This window comes from Sceloporus undulatus, chromosome 1 (genome assembly GCF_019175285.1).
Source record: "Sceloporus undulatus isolate JIND9_A2432 ecotype Alabama chromosome 1, SceUnd_v1.1, whole genome shotgun sequence".
Classification (NCBI taxonomy): domain Eukaryota; kingdom Metazoa; phylum Chordata; class Lepidosauria; order Squamata; family Phrynosomatidae; genus Sceloporus; species Sceloporus undulatus.
In genome coordinates, this window is record NC_056522.1 from 162628664 (window position 1) to 162644336 (window position 15673).

General features: G+C 40.1%; 1 protein-coding gene across 3 annotated transcripts in view; it reads left to right on the forward strand.

Annotated features, from left to right (window-relative positions):
- Nucleotides 1-15673, forward strand: part of LOC121919056 — a 169658-nt gene that overhangs the window by 88215 nt on the left and 65770 nt on the right. For all 3 annotated transcript variants that reach the window (XM_042445254.1, XM_042445257.1, XM_042445256.1), the window contains exon 4: nucleotides 1752-1880. In XM_042445254.1, the coding sequence (XP_042301188.1) occupies nucleotides 1752-1880 (129 nt within the window). The remainder of the gene's footprint in view (nucleotides 1-1751; nucleotides 1881-15673) is intronic.

A 15673-nucleotide genomic window follows, 5' to 3' on the forward strand; every position in this document is an offset into this window, starting at 1 on the left:
CTGCAAAGTCTTATACAAAACACTCAAGTTCTTGTCTGGAAACAAACAAAATGCACAACACAAAATTCTCACCATTATTATTCTTCCCAACTGGGTTTCCAAAGTTTTGGGGGACTCATTTTTCATCTAGGAAACAAATACTAATGAATATTCATCCAATGACTGCTCGATAAAATGCTTCTGTTCAGTTACTCAGTCAGGAAAATCATACCCTCTTCCAAGATACTCCATTCCACCTCCTGTCACATCCAATTTTTCATTCCCCACCCACTATACAGCCAATGATCCCATTTGGTCCTCGTCTGGCTGTTTTTGTGGAGCAACACCTTATAATCCCGCCCCCATCAATTGCTTGTTCATCTCCAAATATGCTGACATGTCTCTTGTGCATGGATGCTACTATTTGGTTGTGTATGGGTTGATATTTTATTTCTGAATTTCAGGATAAAAGGCAATTATTTTTCCTTTGATGAGTTGGAAGAGGGTGGAGAACAAAGATTAGCAGGACTTTTGCATCCATTTGTTTATAAGGCTTTAATCGGGAGGAGATGGAGAACAAAGAATAGCAGGATTGCTGCATCCATTTGTTTATAAAGATTTAACACATTCTGTTGGACCTAGTGTGTGAACGGAATGCACTTCTGCTCACATAAAGGAGGCATTTGAGCTGCGCTCGGCCACCTCCCTGGCCCAGTTTAAAAAAGGGCTTAAAACCTTTCTGTTCAGGTCAGCATTCCCTGACATATGCCCCAATTAGTTCTCCGCCCCCCCCCCCCATGCCAGCAGTGGCAAGCTGGTTAGATTGTTTAAATGTTCTGTATTGTTGTATTTTAATTTTTTAATTGTATACGCTGTATGAATGTTTTATAATGTTGTACACCGCCCTGATTATATAGAAAGCCGGTATAGAAATAAAATTTTTATTATTTATTATTATTATTATTATTTAATTTTTGCTGGCTGGTTTCCCATTTACTGAAGGCTACTGTATAATACCCAATACTATTCTGAAGGGGCTCCAGTGCTCCAGAAGCAATTTTTGGGATGTAGGAAGGCTGCAGTGGTATGAAGAAGAGTTCAGCAAAAACTGTGTGTGCCTTCTGCAAGTGGAAATGTGTGCTGCTAGTGTAAAACCACAGACTAGATGTAACACATTGGACATAGGGATGACTAAACCTACTTTTGAGTAAGAATAAGGCACAGGTCTACTTTGGTCAAAGACCATAAATAAAATTGATTAATTGATTGACAGGTTTATGTTCATGCTGTATATTACAGGTAACATGTATCATGGTCTTAAAAATAATATTTTTTACTTCAAACACATTAGACCTTTAAAAAAGCAACAGATTTCTGATTTTCCTTGCAGGCTTTATTTCTTCTTGTTGTTTTTTCAGTTTTCTAGAGCTATGATGCTATGTTTCTGTAGTGGCAGCATGCTATCTCTTTGTATTAAATATTGTTTCCAGAGCTGAAGCATTTCACCACTTGCTTTCTTATTCATTCATTTAAAAGGATGCACTGGCACTCATGATGTGCCTATTATACATTTTTATAGCTTATTGTCACATAATCACAAGGCCTTCCAAAGAATAATTGAAGGGCCATGAGGATCCTTTGTTTGGAGATGTTGTCACTTTCATTCACTGTTAATCAAAAGGTGGATTCTACTTGATGTACATCTGTTGTAACATCCAAACTACTCCATCATCGTGTTGTATAAAAATGACAGCTCCCTTAAAATCTTGCAGAATCATCTGGAGCCATTATTGAAGACTCCTGATAAGTACCTAGCAAAGCATGTGAGGGATACCTTTTATCCGAAACTCAGAGAGGATCCTCTAAGATCTAAAAGTGCATCTTTTCAAACAGATGACCATGTAAGTAAAATATGCTGTTCTTCCCTATTTTGTCTGTCTTTCTCTCTCTGTGTGTGTCTTTTCTCTAAATCTTAGAGCCAAACTCATAGATGTGCCATGTAAGATATGTTAGCAGTTCCCTGTGATTTTTTTAAAATTTAAAATGTAGATTTAACAATATTCAGATTTGAAATGAGCCATGGTAAAATAATGTGATTTTTTACCTTCAGAAGAAAAGTAATATGGACATCTCTCCCCTCCACACCAAAGATGCTGAACTTTATTCCTAAGTATGTCTGACATTTTGGACGGCTCTTGTAAAGCCAGCCAAAACCTGGCTTGGATATAGGAGCCAATTTTACTTGGAAGGGTCCACATGTCAGTTGAAACTGCCTCAGTATTTACTACAGCCTGATTTTAAATGTCTGTAGCCTCCCCCACTTAATATGTGAAGGGTTGTGGACTCAGTGGACTCTTAGACATTTCTTTTTTTCCTTTTCACTGATTTTAGAGGAACAGTATTTTTTTTTTATGGCAGGAAAGTATTCACTTTCAATTCCTCTCCAGTGTGGTCGTCTTTCTTGTAAAAGATGGTTAAAATGTATATCTGAACATGGGCTAATGGTTTCTTAGCTACTGTTGAGGAGCTCAGCAAAGCTTCAGGGAAGGCAGAGCTGTTTAGTCCTGGTAAGCAAATAGAGGCTTGGAGTCCCCCGTTTCTTTACTTGCAGCTACATCTTGATACTGCTTACAGAAGCAATAGTAATTGCAAGGGTTATACAAGCACCTTTGAGATATAATCACTACAGCTTTTGAAGGAGAAATCAGTATTGCAAAACAAGAGGGAGTTCAAGATTCGCATTATGAATCACAAGAGTTCATACACTCTTGTATCTGGTGAAATTGTTTGAAGATGCATTTAAGGTAATATACTGTAGTATGTAGAAGAAATCTTTCTGAATTTCTGTTGCTATTCATGGTAGATCTTTTTAAAAGAAGAAAGAAATATGCATTATAATTAAGCAAACAGTAGGGTACTGATGATATTTTATGGCTTCTCTCTCCTACCTATGTTTTCTTTATGTGGTCTCCATTATTTGGATTGCAAAAGGCTGTAATTGGAGAAGCATGTTTTATTTATCTATTGTATTGATTTTAGTGGATCTGTTCTAAGTATGAATAAGTCTGGATCCAACACAGTATTTATAGACACTCTGTAACAGAGTTCCTGGAGCAGTTTTCAAAAATGCAAGGAACACCAGTGTAATATTAGGATGTTTTAATTTCCTATATTAAATATCATACAGACAGTGGAAACTTTATTTTCTTTGACCACAGTTCTGAGACTGGGCATGCTGGCAGGGTGATTTTTAACTCCCAAACTGAGAAAGAAGCTTTTTTTAGAGTCTGAGATGGGGGACCAATGTGACCCATAAGTTCCCACCTACTTCTCAACCTTCTTCTGCTGCTGTTTTCTCTGATCATGGATCAGAGATAGAAGGCTGATTAAAGCTTGGAACATGATGCACGGGTCTTGGGATTGTACTGAGAATAATAGCTGTGCTTTTGCATACTTGTTGAGAAAATGTGCAGACTGGCAAGAGATATATCTGGACAACTCATTTTGCTTTGTCCCCATCCTATGCCCTCAGCTCTACTCAGTGCTAGGATGCAACCAAGGTCCATGGCTGTTGTTGCTGTTATGTGCCATTAGGTCAGGTGTGACCTATGACATCTTATGAATCGAAGACCTCCAAGAGACCCTGTTATTAACAGCCCAGTTCAGGTCTTGCAAGCTCTGGGCCATGATGTCCTTGATTGATTCAACCTGCCTGTAATATGGTCTTCTCCTTCTTCTACTGCATTTGAGCCTTGCCATGTTTTCAATGAGTCATGTTGCTCATGGGTCCAATATCCAGTATACAAGATCTCTGATTTAGTTATGTTGGCTTTCAGTGTACATTCAGGTTTGATTCCTGTCTGACCCATTCCTCCAGCACCACATTTCTAATGGACCCATTCCTCTTTCAGCTTTCTTCACTGTCCAGCTTCTTCCTGGATGCATAAGTTTAAGTCTCTTCCTCTTCTGCCTGTGTAGTAGGATCATAAACGTAGGAATTTAGCGCACAACTAAAAATAGAGTCATACTACTGCCTAAATCAGTTCTAATCTGGGATGTATTCTAATATTATCACATGCATTTTGCCACTGACACCGCCGGCTGGGTGAATTCCGGGTAACTTCCAGCTAGAATCCAAGTTCAGCTGACTTCTTTTCAAAACCAGGAAGTTCCCAGCTTTGCAAATTGGCTGGCTGAGTTTGGATTCTAGTTGGAAGTTACCCGGGATTCACCCGATCAGCATCATCGGAATAATATCAGGATACATCCCGAATTAGAATTGAATTTGGCAGCAGTAAGTCGTTTTTTTGCTGTGCACTAAACTCCATGGATTATATTGATTTTTTTTTCCTGAATTCTTATTGATATTATTTGGTTACATTTTGCATTTTATCCATTGACTACTTTTGTTGTATCATGTCTCACAATAAACACCATCATATTTCTTCTTCTTCATTTCCAGAGTAAAACACTATTTAATTACCCAATTGAAAATGTCCCATTTGCATGTATTTAAAATTGTTCACATCAAGTATTGCAATGTTTATGCATTACACTTCTCCCTCGCCTCCCCACCTTCTAGTTTGCCCTGATTCATACTTCTCATTTTCAATGCTCTTATTATGTGCATTGTGATGCTTCAGACTTTTCTTTCACATATGATCATGCCAGCAGCAGAACATCCTCTCGGTTTGAGTTCAGATGTTTTGTTAGACACAGCACTGTTCATACAGTACTTGTCCTTTGCCCTTCTACAGAAGCTGGTTGAGTGCCTTCTGATCTGAGGGTCTCATATTCCTGCACTTTCTCTTGCTCATCATAGGATTTTGAAGGTAAAAGATGTTCAGAAGTGGCTTACCAGTACCTTCTTTTGTGCAGTACTAGCAACAGTTATCTCAAATGCCACTGTCATTTCCTCTAAGAAATCCTTTGTCAGTATCACCTCCCACTAGTGCCAAGTGGCTTCCCTTCTGAAGATTTTCTACCACCCTCACATTGGACCTATTAGTTCTCTTTTAGCGATGAAGAGCATGCCAGGTGTCTCCACTTTTAACATTGCACTTGGGTGACCCTGTTAGGAGTCTGGATCTTGACAGAGTCACTCTACTTATAGTGTAATTCTTAACCTCTCCAACACACTCAAATCCACTTGCTTCATTCAGGTGTACATCTCAAAAAAGAACAAGACCCTTGCCAAACTGAAATGATCTTCAGGACCAAATAAATTTCTTAGGCCTGTTACAGACTGCCAAAATAAAGCTGCTTCGGGTCTCTTTGGAGGTATGCTATTTAAATGATGCATGGGTCCTAAGAGTCTGGAGGTCGCGCCAAAGCCACACTCCATTCCTAAGCACTGGAGTGCAGCTTTGGTGCAGCTTTCGGATTCTTAGAATGCATGCTTCATTTAAATAGCATACCTCCAAAGAGACCCAAAGCAGCTTTATTTTGGCAGTCTGTAACAGGCCTCAGTTTCATGATGTATTAAGAAAGGAGAACTAAACATATAGCTGCCATTTTCAGCAGTAGCTCTCTCTCTCTCTCTCTGTGCATGTTAAACCTATGTTTCCTAAGACTAAGAATAAATGTCAATAAAATCAGGTTGCATAAAGCTCATTCTATACTGTGTTGCAGTATTCTTTTGTACAGATCATGCAGTTTACACAACATTCGATACAACCTGTTGGATAATACAATGGAAATGAGATTCTCATGCCTCATGACATAGAATCATAGAATCATAGAGTTGGAAGAGACCACTAGGGCTATCCAGTCCAACCCCCTGCCATGCAGGAAATCCAAATCAAAGCATCCCTGACAGATGGCCATCCAGCCTCTGTTTAAAGACCTCCAAGGAAGGAGACTCTATCACCCTCCGAGGGAGTGCATTCCATGTTCTCATCTGACCCCTAGATTTTTCCTCCCATCTCTAAGGAGATTATAACACTGCTGTTTCTCCCAACCTGGGCAAAGGTTGGATATGGGCAAAAACTGCGTAAAAACATATGTTATCACACAGTTCCATGCCCATATTGGAGGCATCATGTATCCAATACAGCCTTCACAAAGAATGGGACATCCCCGTTCTTTGTGAAGGCTGGATTGGGTACACAGTGCCTCTGAGCTGGGCACAGAGGTGTCTGATAACATCCATTTTTACGTGGTTTTTGCCCATACACAGCCTGTGCCCAGCTTGGGAAAAATATCAGTGCGATAATCTCCTAAATTGTAACTATATCAACACACCTTTGCAGCTATATCAACATACCTTGGGCTGTTGTTTTTGTTTTTTTAAACCCAGTCATTGCAATTTTTCTTCCCTGAAGTGGAGCTGTCTTTCCAGCTGTGTGTGTGTAATCAGACAATGCAGTAGATGATTAGTGCAGTACTGAAGGTGCCTCTGCTAAAAGCCCCTGGAGGGTTTTGAGCTGAAATGGTGTGATTTGCTCTCAGTGGTCTTTGCCAATTGAGCCAGCAGTCTTTCTTCACTTCTTCTTGGCAAAGAAGTCTTGCTGAGATGAGGGACCAAAATATTATACATTACAGGGCCTTATTTGTGAGTGAATTAAACAAGCCCCAGAGGCACCTAAATGGATTCCCATCATTACTTCTCAAATGAGGCATCTCTCGGCAACATTTCCCATATCCCTGTGAAAGGCTTTGCTTTTGTTCAAAGTCTCCTAATCAGCAAGCTCTGTGGGGAGTGGTGGGCAGATGGAGAGTGAGCCAGAAGGTTTTAATAGCTGCTGTTGCTGCTTCCCTTTCACCCTTGAGGGTTGGGGAAGAGAAATGTGCAGCCCTTTTACTTGACCTTGATGTAAGATACTTGAGAGCCCAGGAACTCTGAGAAAAGAATATGATGCAACTTTAACCTTCAGATAATTCATACCGAGTGAAGCCTTGTACGTGTAACAATTTGAAGGCATGGGAAGGCACCGTTTTCCTCAAAACACTTGCTTAAGTAGGGGTCCATCAAGAGTTGAGGGAACTAGTGGTGGCATATTTTCTTTGAGGCTCAAACACAGCGCTGTCTGTTAGGATGCTTACCACTGGGCTGACATGTTTACAGGCAGTGGCAATAGGCAAATCCAGGATGGTTTATACCTCTGTGTACATGTAGGCAAAATCTAGAGAAGTCTCTGCTCTCTTGACATTTGGTTATTCACTGCCCCATTTTAAAAAATGAATTAATCCAGAGAAAATCACATTTAGGAGCAAATACACTGTTTGAAGGATTATGGGAGCAGTAGTCTGAAATGTGACCTTTCCAAGCCCTCAATAGGTCCCATTTGGCAGTTCAAAGGAACAGTAGATGAAAACCGTCTCAAATTTCTTCTGAATTTACTCCAATAGCATATAGGTCTAGCCAGATGTTCCTAGCATTCCAGGTTAATTAATGAACTATTCACAGATCTGATTGTGAGCCATGAGACTTAGCACCAGTACATCAAGTTCTGTGAGCCTTCTACATACCCATATTCTCATGAATAAGATAACTTTCATTCAAAACATGGAAAAGTAGAAGTCCCTCGAATTACTACATTCTACCAGGCCAAGAATGTAAAATGCATATGAATAAAATACATAATGAAAATCTAATTAAAGCAAGTAGTCACCAAAATAGTACAGTGGCACAGTGTGAAGTCCTGTGTTGTCAGTAGATATAGCCCAGCATTTGAACACTGCCATCTCATGAACTCTTTACACCTGCTTGCTTCATCCTTTGGTGCCAGGTGAGGACTTCTGTGTGGGAACAAGTCGTTTCAGATCAACCACCACCAACATCTTTCATAAGCCCTAAAGCTTTCCTTGCCGTATCAGTGGAAGATGTAGGGATGTACAAAACCTGTCAACCTGCATGCATATTCACATACGCATCCCCATATCTCACTCCTTGTGACATTATACAAGAATTCACACAACCGGTCCCCACCTCCCCTTTTGTACAAAAAGACAAACAATTGAACAGAATCAGAGAGAGAAGATAACATGTGGGGAAAGTGTTCAGACCAAGAGAACCGTAATAGCTGCATTGGAAATCAAAGCTGTTAGATTACTGTGGCATCCCTTGGGGTTGGTCAGTTTGCACTTTTAAGTTGTATTGAGCAATTATGTAATGGAAAATCAAGTGCTGTATATTCAGGTTCACTGCCACTCCCACAAACAGACCTGTTAAAAAGAAAAAGAAAAAAACTACAACCACACCATCAATATAAAAGTTGTCAGAATTACTAAAGAAGAAAAAGAGAGAGAGTATTGGTTGCAGAATGAATTGTGAGGTAGAGGGGAGTCAATTTAAAACAAACAAACAAACAAACAAACAAACCCATGCACAACATACTATAATTTAAGCCTCTGTGATTTTTTGTGTATTATGTACACATGGATAAATTATCCCCTGCTCACAAAGATTTTCAAAAATCTGAATTTTCCTTCTCCAGATTTAGAAGGATAAAGATCATTTTCTGATCCAGTTGAAGCCCTAGAAAAATAACCTGTCTGCTATAGCATAAGTAAACCCTTTCTTAGGTACACTATACAATCTCCAATAATACTACCAGTACTTCTCGTTTTTCCAGGGCAGATTTTCAAAGCCATTGAGGAACAGTGATTTGTTTCCAGTTCCGAGCCAGCAAATTTCACTGGTATTTTTAGTTCTGGGGTGGGTGCGGGTGCGGGGAGAGGATTGCTTCTAAAACCACAGTGTGGCATTCCCATAGAGAAGGTAAGAGAAGGTTAGGCCAATGCTGGATACATTTAGATTGATAGCCAAGGCAGAAGTTCATTCTTGATCTTTTTCTGAATAAGTTACCATAGTATATGGACTTTGTTTGTTCTTACATGTACCAGACACCAAGTCTAGTGGAGGCTGTCAGCTGCTGTGCCAATGATGGAGTGAATGTGCTCTGAGTTTAAGAGGAGATCTGCAGAACAGGAAAAGGCTGTTCCTTTGATACCCTTCTTGTGGCTTCCTCACCTCTTGGAAACAAAATGCTGGACTAGACAATTATCTGAATTCTATTGTGTAGCCCTGCTAGAATAAACCCATTAAATCAGTTCTCAGATCATGAGTCAACAGGTAGCTAAATCACACTGATTCAACTCTAGTTGAGACTAATAATAGGATTTGGTCCATAATGCAGAAGGGCTCCTGTTATGATCCTCAGGAAGCCAAAATCCTGATATGATGGGAACTTAGAATCTTCATCTGTGAAATTGTGTAGACATGTGTCAAATTGTTCAGGTCTTTTCAAGATCTAGTTCTTCTGTCAACTCCATTTTCTCCTTATTGTTATTCCACACTCCATTTTCTTGCTGTAGTTGTTGCGTGCCTTCAAGTAATTTGCAACTTATGGTGACCCCTAAGATCATGGGGTTTTCTTAGCAAGATTTGTTCAGAGAAGGTTTCCCATTTCTATCCCCTGAGGCTGGGAGCATGTGACTTGCCCAAGGTTACCCTTCATTTTAGACTGCAAGAAAGGCAGGCTCCCTACCCCACTTTTTTTGCTTAGTGTGGTATCTTATCTGATGAACTCTAAAGCTTGCAAGGCATATTTTGTGACCTTAAATTGGCCCAGTAATGGTACTGGGCATTTTTGATGGCCAAAAAGGCAGCATTTAATTATTTCCAGTAATTTTATGTCTCCTTTCAGGGCAAGGCTTCCCAACATGACTTAACACACATGATTAAATAATACAGTACAATTAAAATAATATCTTCAAATTTAAAAAAGCTAAAAGAACAGTCTAACATAGTACACAACTAGCCTTGGTTTCTTTCTTTCTTTCTTTCTTTCTTTCTTTCTTTCTTTCTTTCTTTCTAAAGATAACAATAAAATTACACATTACATGTCCATTTTAGTTGGATAGCTAATGATTGTCATTATAGCTCTATCAGAGCCAGGTAACTGCAACACTGTTCATTATATCACTCTTTTACAGCCAGTAACAGCAGTTCTCCACATTATACATCTCTCTCTTTCTCCCCAAATCAGGTAATTGTTATGCTCATCTTTATGTGTCTTCCTGGAGCCTGGAGCTTTAGTAGGTTTCATTGTATCTCGTCCGAGCTTGTAATGCTAATGTTTCCTACTATATCTCTTGGGGTCATAAGCTGATATTGCCTTGGAATCATCTCTTCCCTAGGCTCCCTTACAAAAGCACCATGGCTGAAATTATTAAAATAGTCTGTTTATAATTATTCTATTAAAGATGCATGCTTATTCCATATCCTTGAAAATCCAAAGACATTTCCCCCCCCCAAAATCTGTCCTGGCTTGAGACCAAAGGCTGGGACAAGATGCAAAAAAAGGGAATAACTTTACAAAAAGACCAGAGATATTACTAGCCTTTGTGTTCTTACAAAGCTTGTCTCATCTTCTCTGCCCCACCATATCCTGAAGATTGATTCACTGATACATGCAAACGTAATTCACTTTCTTCTTAACTAGGTTACTCAGCTCACAGTGACATATAGTCAGATGTCTGAAATGCCGTCCACTGAAATGCATTGGAGAAACACTTAGGAAAGGATTTACCACTTTACTTAATCTCCCAAGTGCTATAGACTGCACTCGTGTCATACGCAGCCATGCCATATGCGGATTTCAGCTTATGCTGAAAGCTGCATGCCGGAAGAGCCAATGGCATGTATGCAAGCCGCACCACACAATGGGCACAAGCCCCATTATTTTCAATGGGGCTTGAGCCTACATGGTATTTCTCTTACGCGGGGGCTGGGTGTGTCTGTAATGGATCCCCCATGTAAGGGAAGAGTGCACCGTATAACTAAATTCTCTGAATTCATATAGCATGTACTTGAGGGAAAAAACTGTTTATATAAGCCTAGGATATAACTAAGATATAACTGGGATATGGCTAAGGAGATTACTACATGTGACTTTTAAATTACAATTACAGTTGGAAAACAGTGTCTTTGGTGATACTCATCGCACAACATCACCTCCCACCTGTAGCAGCTGAATCTCCAAAGCATGGTTAGGATATCCTTTTTCATTGACAGCAAAAACTTGTCAATAAGCTCCCATTCTTGCTGCAGTCAAAGGTGCAAAACATTATAGTTCTAATACTGGCGTATGGTGTCAGTGCTTTGCCCTCTTCCCTTGTCCCCCTTCTCTCTTGCTATTCCAGAGCAGGCTGTTTTTCCCCCTTTTCTTTCTTTTCTTTCCTTTCCTTTTCCTTTTCCTTTTCTTTTCCTTAAATTGCATTAACATAACTCTGGAATTGTACTAACATGTAAAAATAAAAATAAAAGACGGAAAGGCACATTGGGTGAGGCATAGGGCAAAGAGGCAGGGTTAGGGATGAGTGTGGAAGAGAGAGCAATAGCGAAAACAACCCCAGTCACACTATTGTGGAGATGTGTGAAAATGACTGCTATCAAATTGGTATGTTTCCATTTTCATTAATTAATGTGATTACGGTTAGATCAGGGCTCGTGCAACAATGTCCTAACACTATTTATCCCTAACTGACAGGAATACATATCACTGTGTCCTGCGCATGATGCCAGGTTTGTACTTAATTCAAGACAGGGAAATGGAGTATTGTTTAAATCTGGCAGTGATTAAATTGCTGATGATCGATAATTCATCAAAACCTTACTTTCTAAGAAACGCTTACATGAATTGGCATGTTTGCTTACATGGTATGGTATGCTAGTACTGTGACTTTATGGCTCCAAAAAGGGGAGTAACTATTCTGGATACTAGTAGTATGATAAAATGAAAAATGTATATTTACTATCCGTTCAGGGATAAGAGAATAGAGAAATCCCTATATTTGGTTACAAAAGTCCCTACATTTGGCTTCTGTTAAAGTAGGTATAAAAATCCCAGAATTTTTTTGCAACTTTGCAGAAGCCCCTAAGTCATGAGGGCAAAAGATGCCTAAGATCAATTCTCTCTGTGTGTCTCCAGCTGCACCTGCACTGCAGAAATAATCTAAACAGGCACCACTTTAACTGACATGGCTCAATGCTATGGAATTATGGGAACTGTAGTTTGGTGAGACATTTAGCATTCTCTATTAGAGAGCTCTGGTACTTAAACAAAGTATGAATCCCAGGATTCCATAGTAGTGAGCCATGGAAGTTAAAGTGGGGTAAATCTAGATTATTTCTGCAGTGTGGATTCAGTGTGTGGATTCAGCCTGTCCCTGTTTCAATCACAGACACACTGGTTACCTGTCTTTTACGTGACGTCTAACAATAATTACATTTTTAAAATCCTTCTGAAACCTTGAAAAACAAAAACAGCTTATTCAGGAGCAGAAATATCTTCCACAAATGCCTTTTATCATGGGTATCATGCCTTACGATATTGTGGATAACTCCTTGAAAGTCTCAGAGTTCTGCTTCAGAGAAGCATGGCCTCTTTTCTTGGTTCTTTTATGCATAACTAGAGCTTTTGAGCCAATGTGGAATAAACAGATGTACTGGGAATTTCATAGCTATCTATGATGCCAGCAACCCCGGATTTTATTTTATTTTATTGTTTATTTTGTAACAGTGACTAGAAAAGAGATAAAGAGAAACAGGGAAGAAACAGTTTTAATGCATGAACTGTCTGCATAGAGGGCAGATTAGATTTATTTTTATTCAGACATTTTTAATGCCAGTAGTCATAGTTCTTCCCCATAGCATTGATGTGTACAACTGATGGTGGAGATGCTGCTGTTGTTTTTTATTAGTATTTTCCTTTTAAATGTGTCACCTCATAACAGATTAAACAAAATTCAACAGTTTTATGGGCCCAGTGAATCCAATACCTTGGCTGTGTTATTACTCAAATTAGGGTGCATCTGCACTGTAGAAATAATGCAGCTTGACACCACTTTGGCTGCCATGGCTCCATCATGTTATAGAAGCCTGGATTTTGAAAGGCACCAGCAGCCTGGCAGACAAGGCTAAAGACTTTGTAAAACTACAAATCCCTGGACTCCATAGAATGGAGCTACAACACTTAAAGTGGTGTCAAACTGCATTATTTCTACATTGTAGATGCACCTTCAGGCTGCATCCACACTGCAGAAACAATCCTGTTTGACAGTACTTGAACTGCCATGGCTCAGTGTTGTAGAATTCTGGGAAGTGTAGTTTGCTGTGGCACCAGAGTTTAGTGTCTCACAAAACTACAATTTTCAGAATTTCATAACATTGAACCATGGCAGTTAAAGTCACATCAAACTTGATTTCTTTGGCAGTGTGGATGCAGTCATGGGTCTGGTACAGATGGGTGGGAAGCGACATGCCGGTGCCAATTCTAGGATTCAGGAGCATGCAGCAACTGCATGCTCCCGAACCCTAGTCCGTATGGACGCTGCTGTCATGGTAGCCTCCCGTCTACACAGGGGCCACCATGATGATTCAAGTGCAGTGCAACATTGACACGTCACTGTGCCGTGCTTACATCATGGATATGCAACAATGCTCCAATGGTGCACTCATGGCGTCTCAACCGTGCCATCAAAAGAACCTGCTTTTACCAGGTTCTTTTTACTGTGGAGGGACACTGCACAGTTTGCTTGCTACTGAGTCCCTACTGTCTATCATAACATGGAACGTTTTATAAAATCTAACCATTATTAGAACAGCTTTGTATCCAAGCCATCGGGACATGCTAGTGATGTATTTAGGAATTGATGTACAGAGGTACAGATCCTGAATGGTGTCAGATAGTGAGAGAGATGCAGCAGATGTGCTTTCTTCACTATAATTTTTGTAGCAGAATCTTATGTGTGTCATTGGCTAGCTATGGGAAGAGTGGAAGCAAGGAAGTGTAGGTGGAATTGTTATTAATGTCATTTTTGTGGTGAGGGCCCAGGTACAAGTGAGCTAAGTGTGCATGGTAGGTTCAGGTGGAGGGCACTATATTAGGAACATTGGAATCTATCTTGTGCCAAGGTGTCCTCCTGGTCCTCAAAACCCAGTGCTTGCCATTATTGACTATCAGTGGCTTTCCAGGGTTTCAGGAGGGATTCTGGTTTAGCTCTACCTGGAAATCTTTGGTATTTAATGGTAGCCTCCCATCCAGAGACTTAACAGGTCTGACCTGCTTAGTTTCCAAAATCAGACAATTTCACAGGATCTGGGTGAGGATTTTAAAGGCTCCCCCCTCCACTGTCAGTCTCAGGAATCAATAAGACAGAACCATGCAGTTAGTTGAATCATAGCACTATAATTACATAGTGTGAACTGGCCTAAGGCTGGATGTATCCCAAGTGTGATAGTGTACATTCCATGTGCAGACAAGCCTTTATCTTTGCAACCGTTACTGTTTCTGAATAAACCCCAATAACCTGATTTCTAATATTAAAATTTGTTGTGGGTGTTGTGTGCCTTTAAACTGTTTTCAACTTATGGTGACTGTAAGGCAAAGCTATATGGGATTTTCTTGGGAAGATTTGTCCAGAGGAGGTTTGCCATTGCCTTCTCTTGAGGGTGACAGAGTGTGGCTTGCCCAAAGCAACTCAGTGGGTTTCATGGATGAGCTGGAAATGGAACCCTGGCCAGTGCTCAGACCACTACACCACCATGGCTCTCTAGATCAACCAGATGTGTGAGCACACATCGTAGAAGTATCTTTTCCCTGTTTTTATTGTCTGTATTATATATGTAACTGGCTGACTGTTTGCCTGTCTCTTCCTATAAATGAGTTGACATGCTTTAAGAGGAAAAATCCAACAAAGGTCCCTTTAAAATCAGAATGAAAAAAAGTTCAGTTGATCAAACTAAAACAGTAGGCAATTACACTGGTGCTCTACCACTCATAACAAGATCTTGAAGGAGCCTCCCTCCCTCCTGGCCTCCAAAGCTTCCCCTACACAGGAGAGTTCTTGGCTCCGTTATGACAGCAGCTTCTTCCTCCAAACTGCATTTTAATTGTTTTCCTTTTATGTAATCACTGGACTTAATTCTTGAGAAGCACATTCTGCTCTTCCCCTCACTATGTGCCCCATGAGAAAGTGGTAAACTGTAAACAAGCATAATGAACTAGGACTCAAAATGGAGATGGAATTTTACTGGCCATGTGAAAAAAAAGATCCTTTGGCAGGATATTACTTAAAATAATCTTTTTAAAGTGATGCACTTTCTTTGCATATTTGGTGGTTTTTTTTGGGGGGGGGGGAGTCGATCCAGTATTCTAAATTAAACGAAGTTGCTTTTCTGTGTGAAAAATGAAAATTGAACCCAGCTGCAAACTCAAAGATGGCAATTCTTTATTCACCAGCACCCCTGTGTAAAGTGGTAGGAAAATAGTTTTTATATGCTTATTTCCAGGAGCAATTAATAGATGTTCTTTGCCATTTCTAAGACACTGGTGTCCACTCTGCAGTATGACTGTTGCCATGAGGGGCAAAGAAGACATTGGCTAGTGGTATTCCTAGGAGGACAACCTGCATTCCTGACTCATCCTAACTGTTACTTGATCATTCTATATAAATAGAAGGCAGATTCACAGGGGCAGAGTGTTAGCATATATCATTGTTGTGTGCTTTCAGGTCGTTTCTGACTTATGGCAACCTAAGACGAACCTATCATGGGCCTTTCTGGGCAAGAGTTGTTCAGAGGAGGTTTGCCATTGCCTTCCCCTGAAGCTGAGAGCATGTGACTTGCTCAAGGTCACCCAGTGGGTTTTATGGCCAAGCTGGGAATCGAACCCTGTTCTGCAGAACC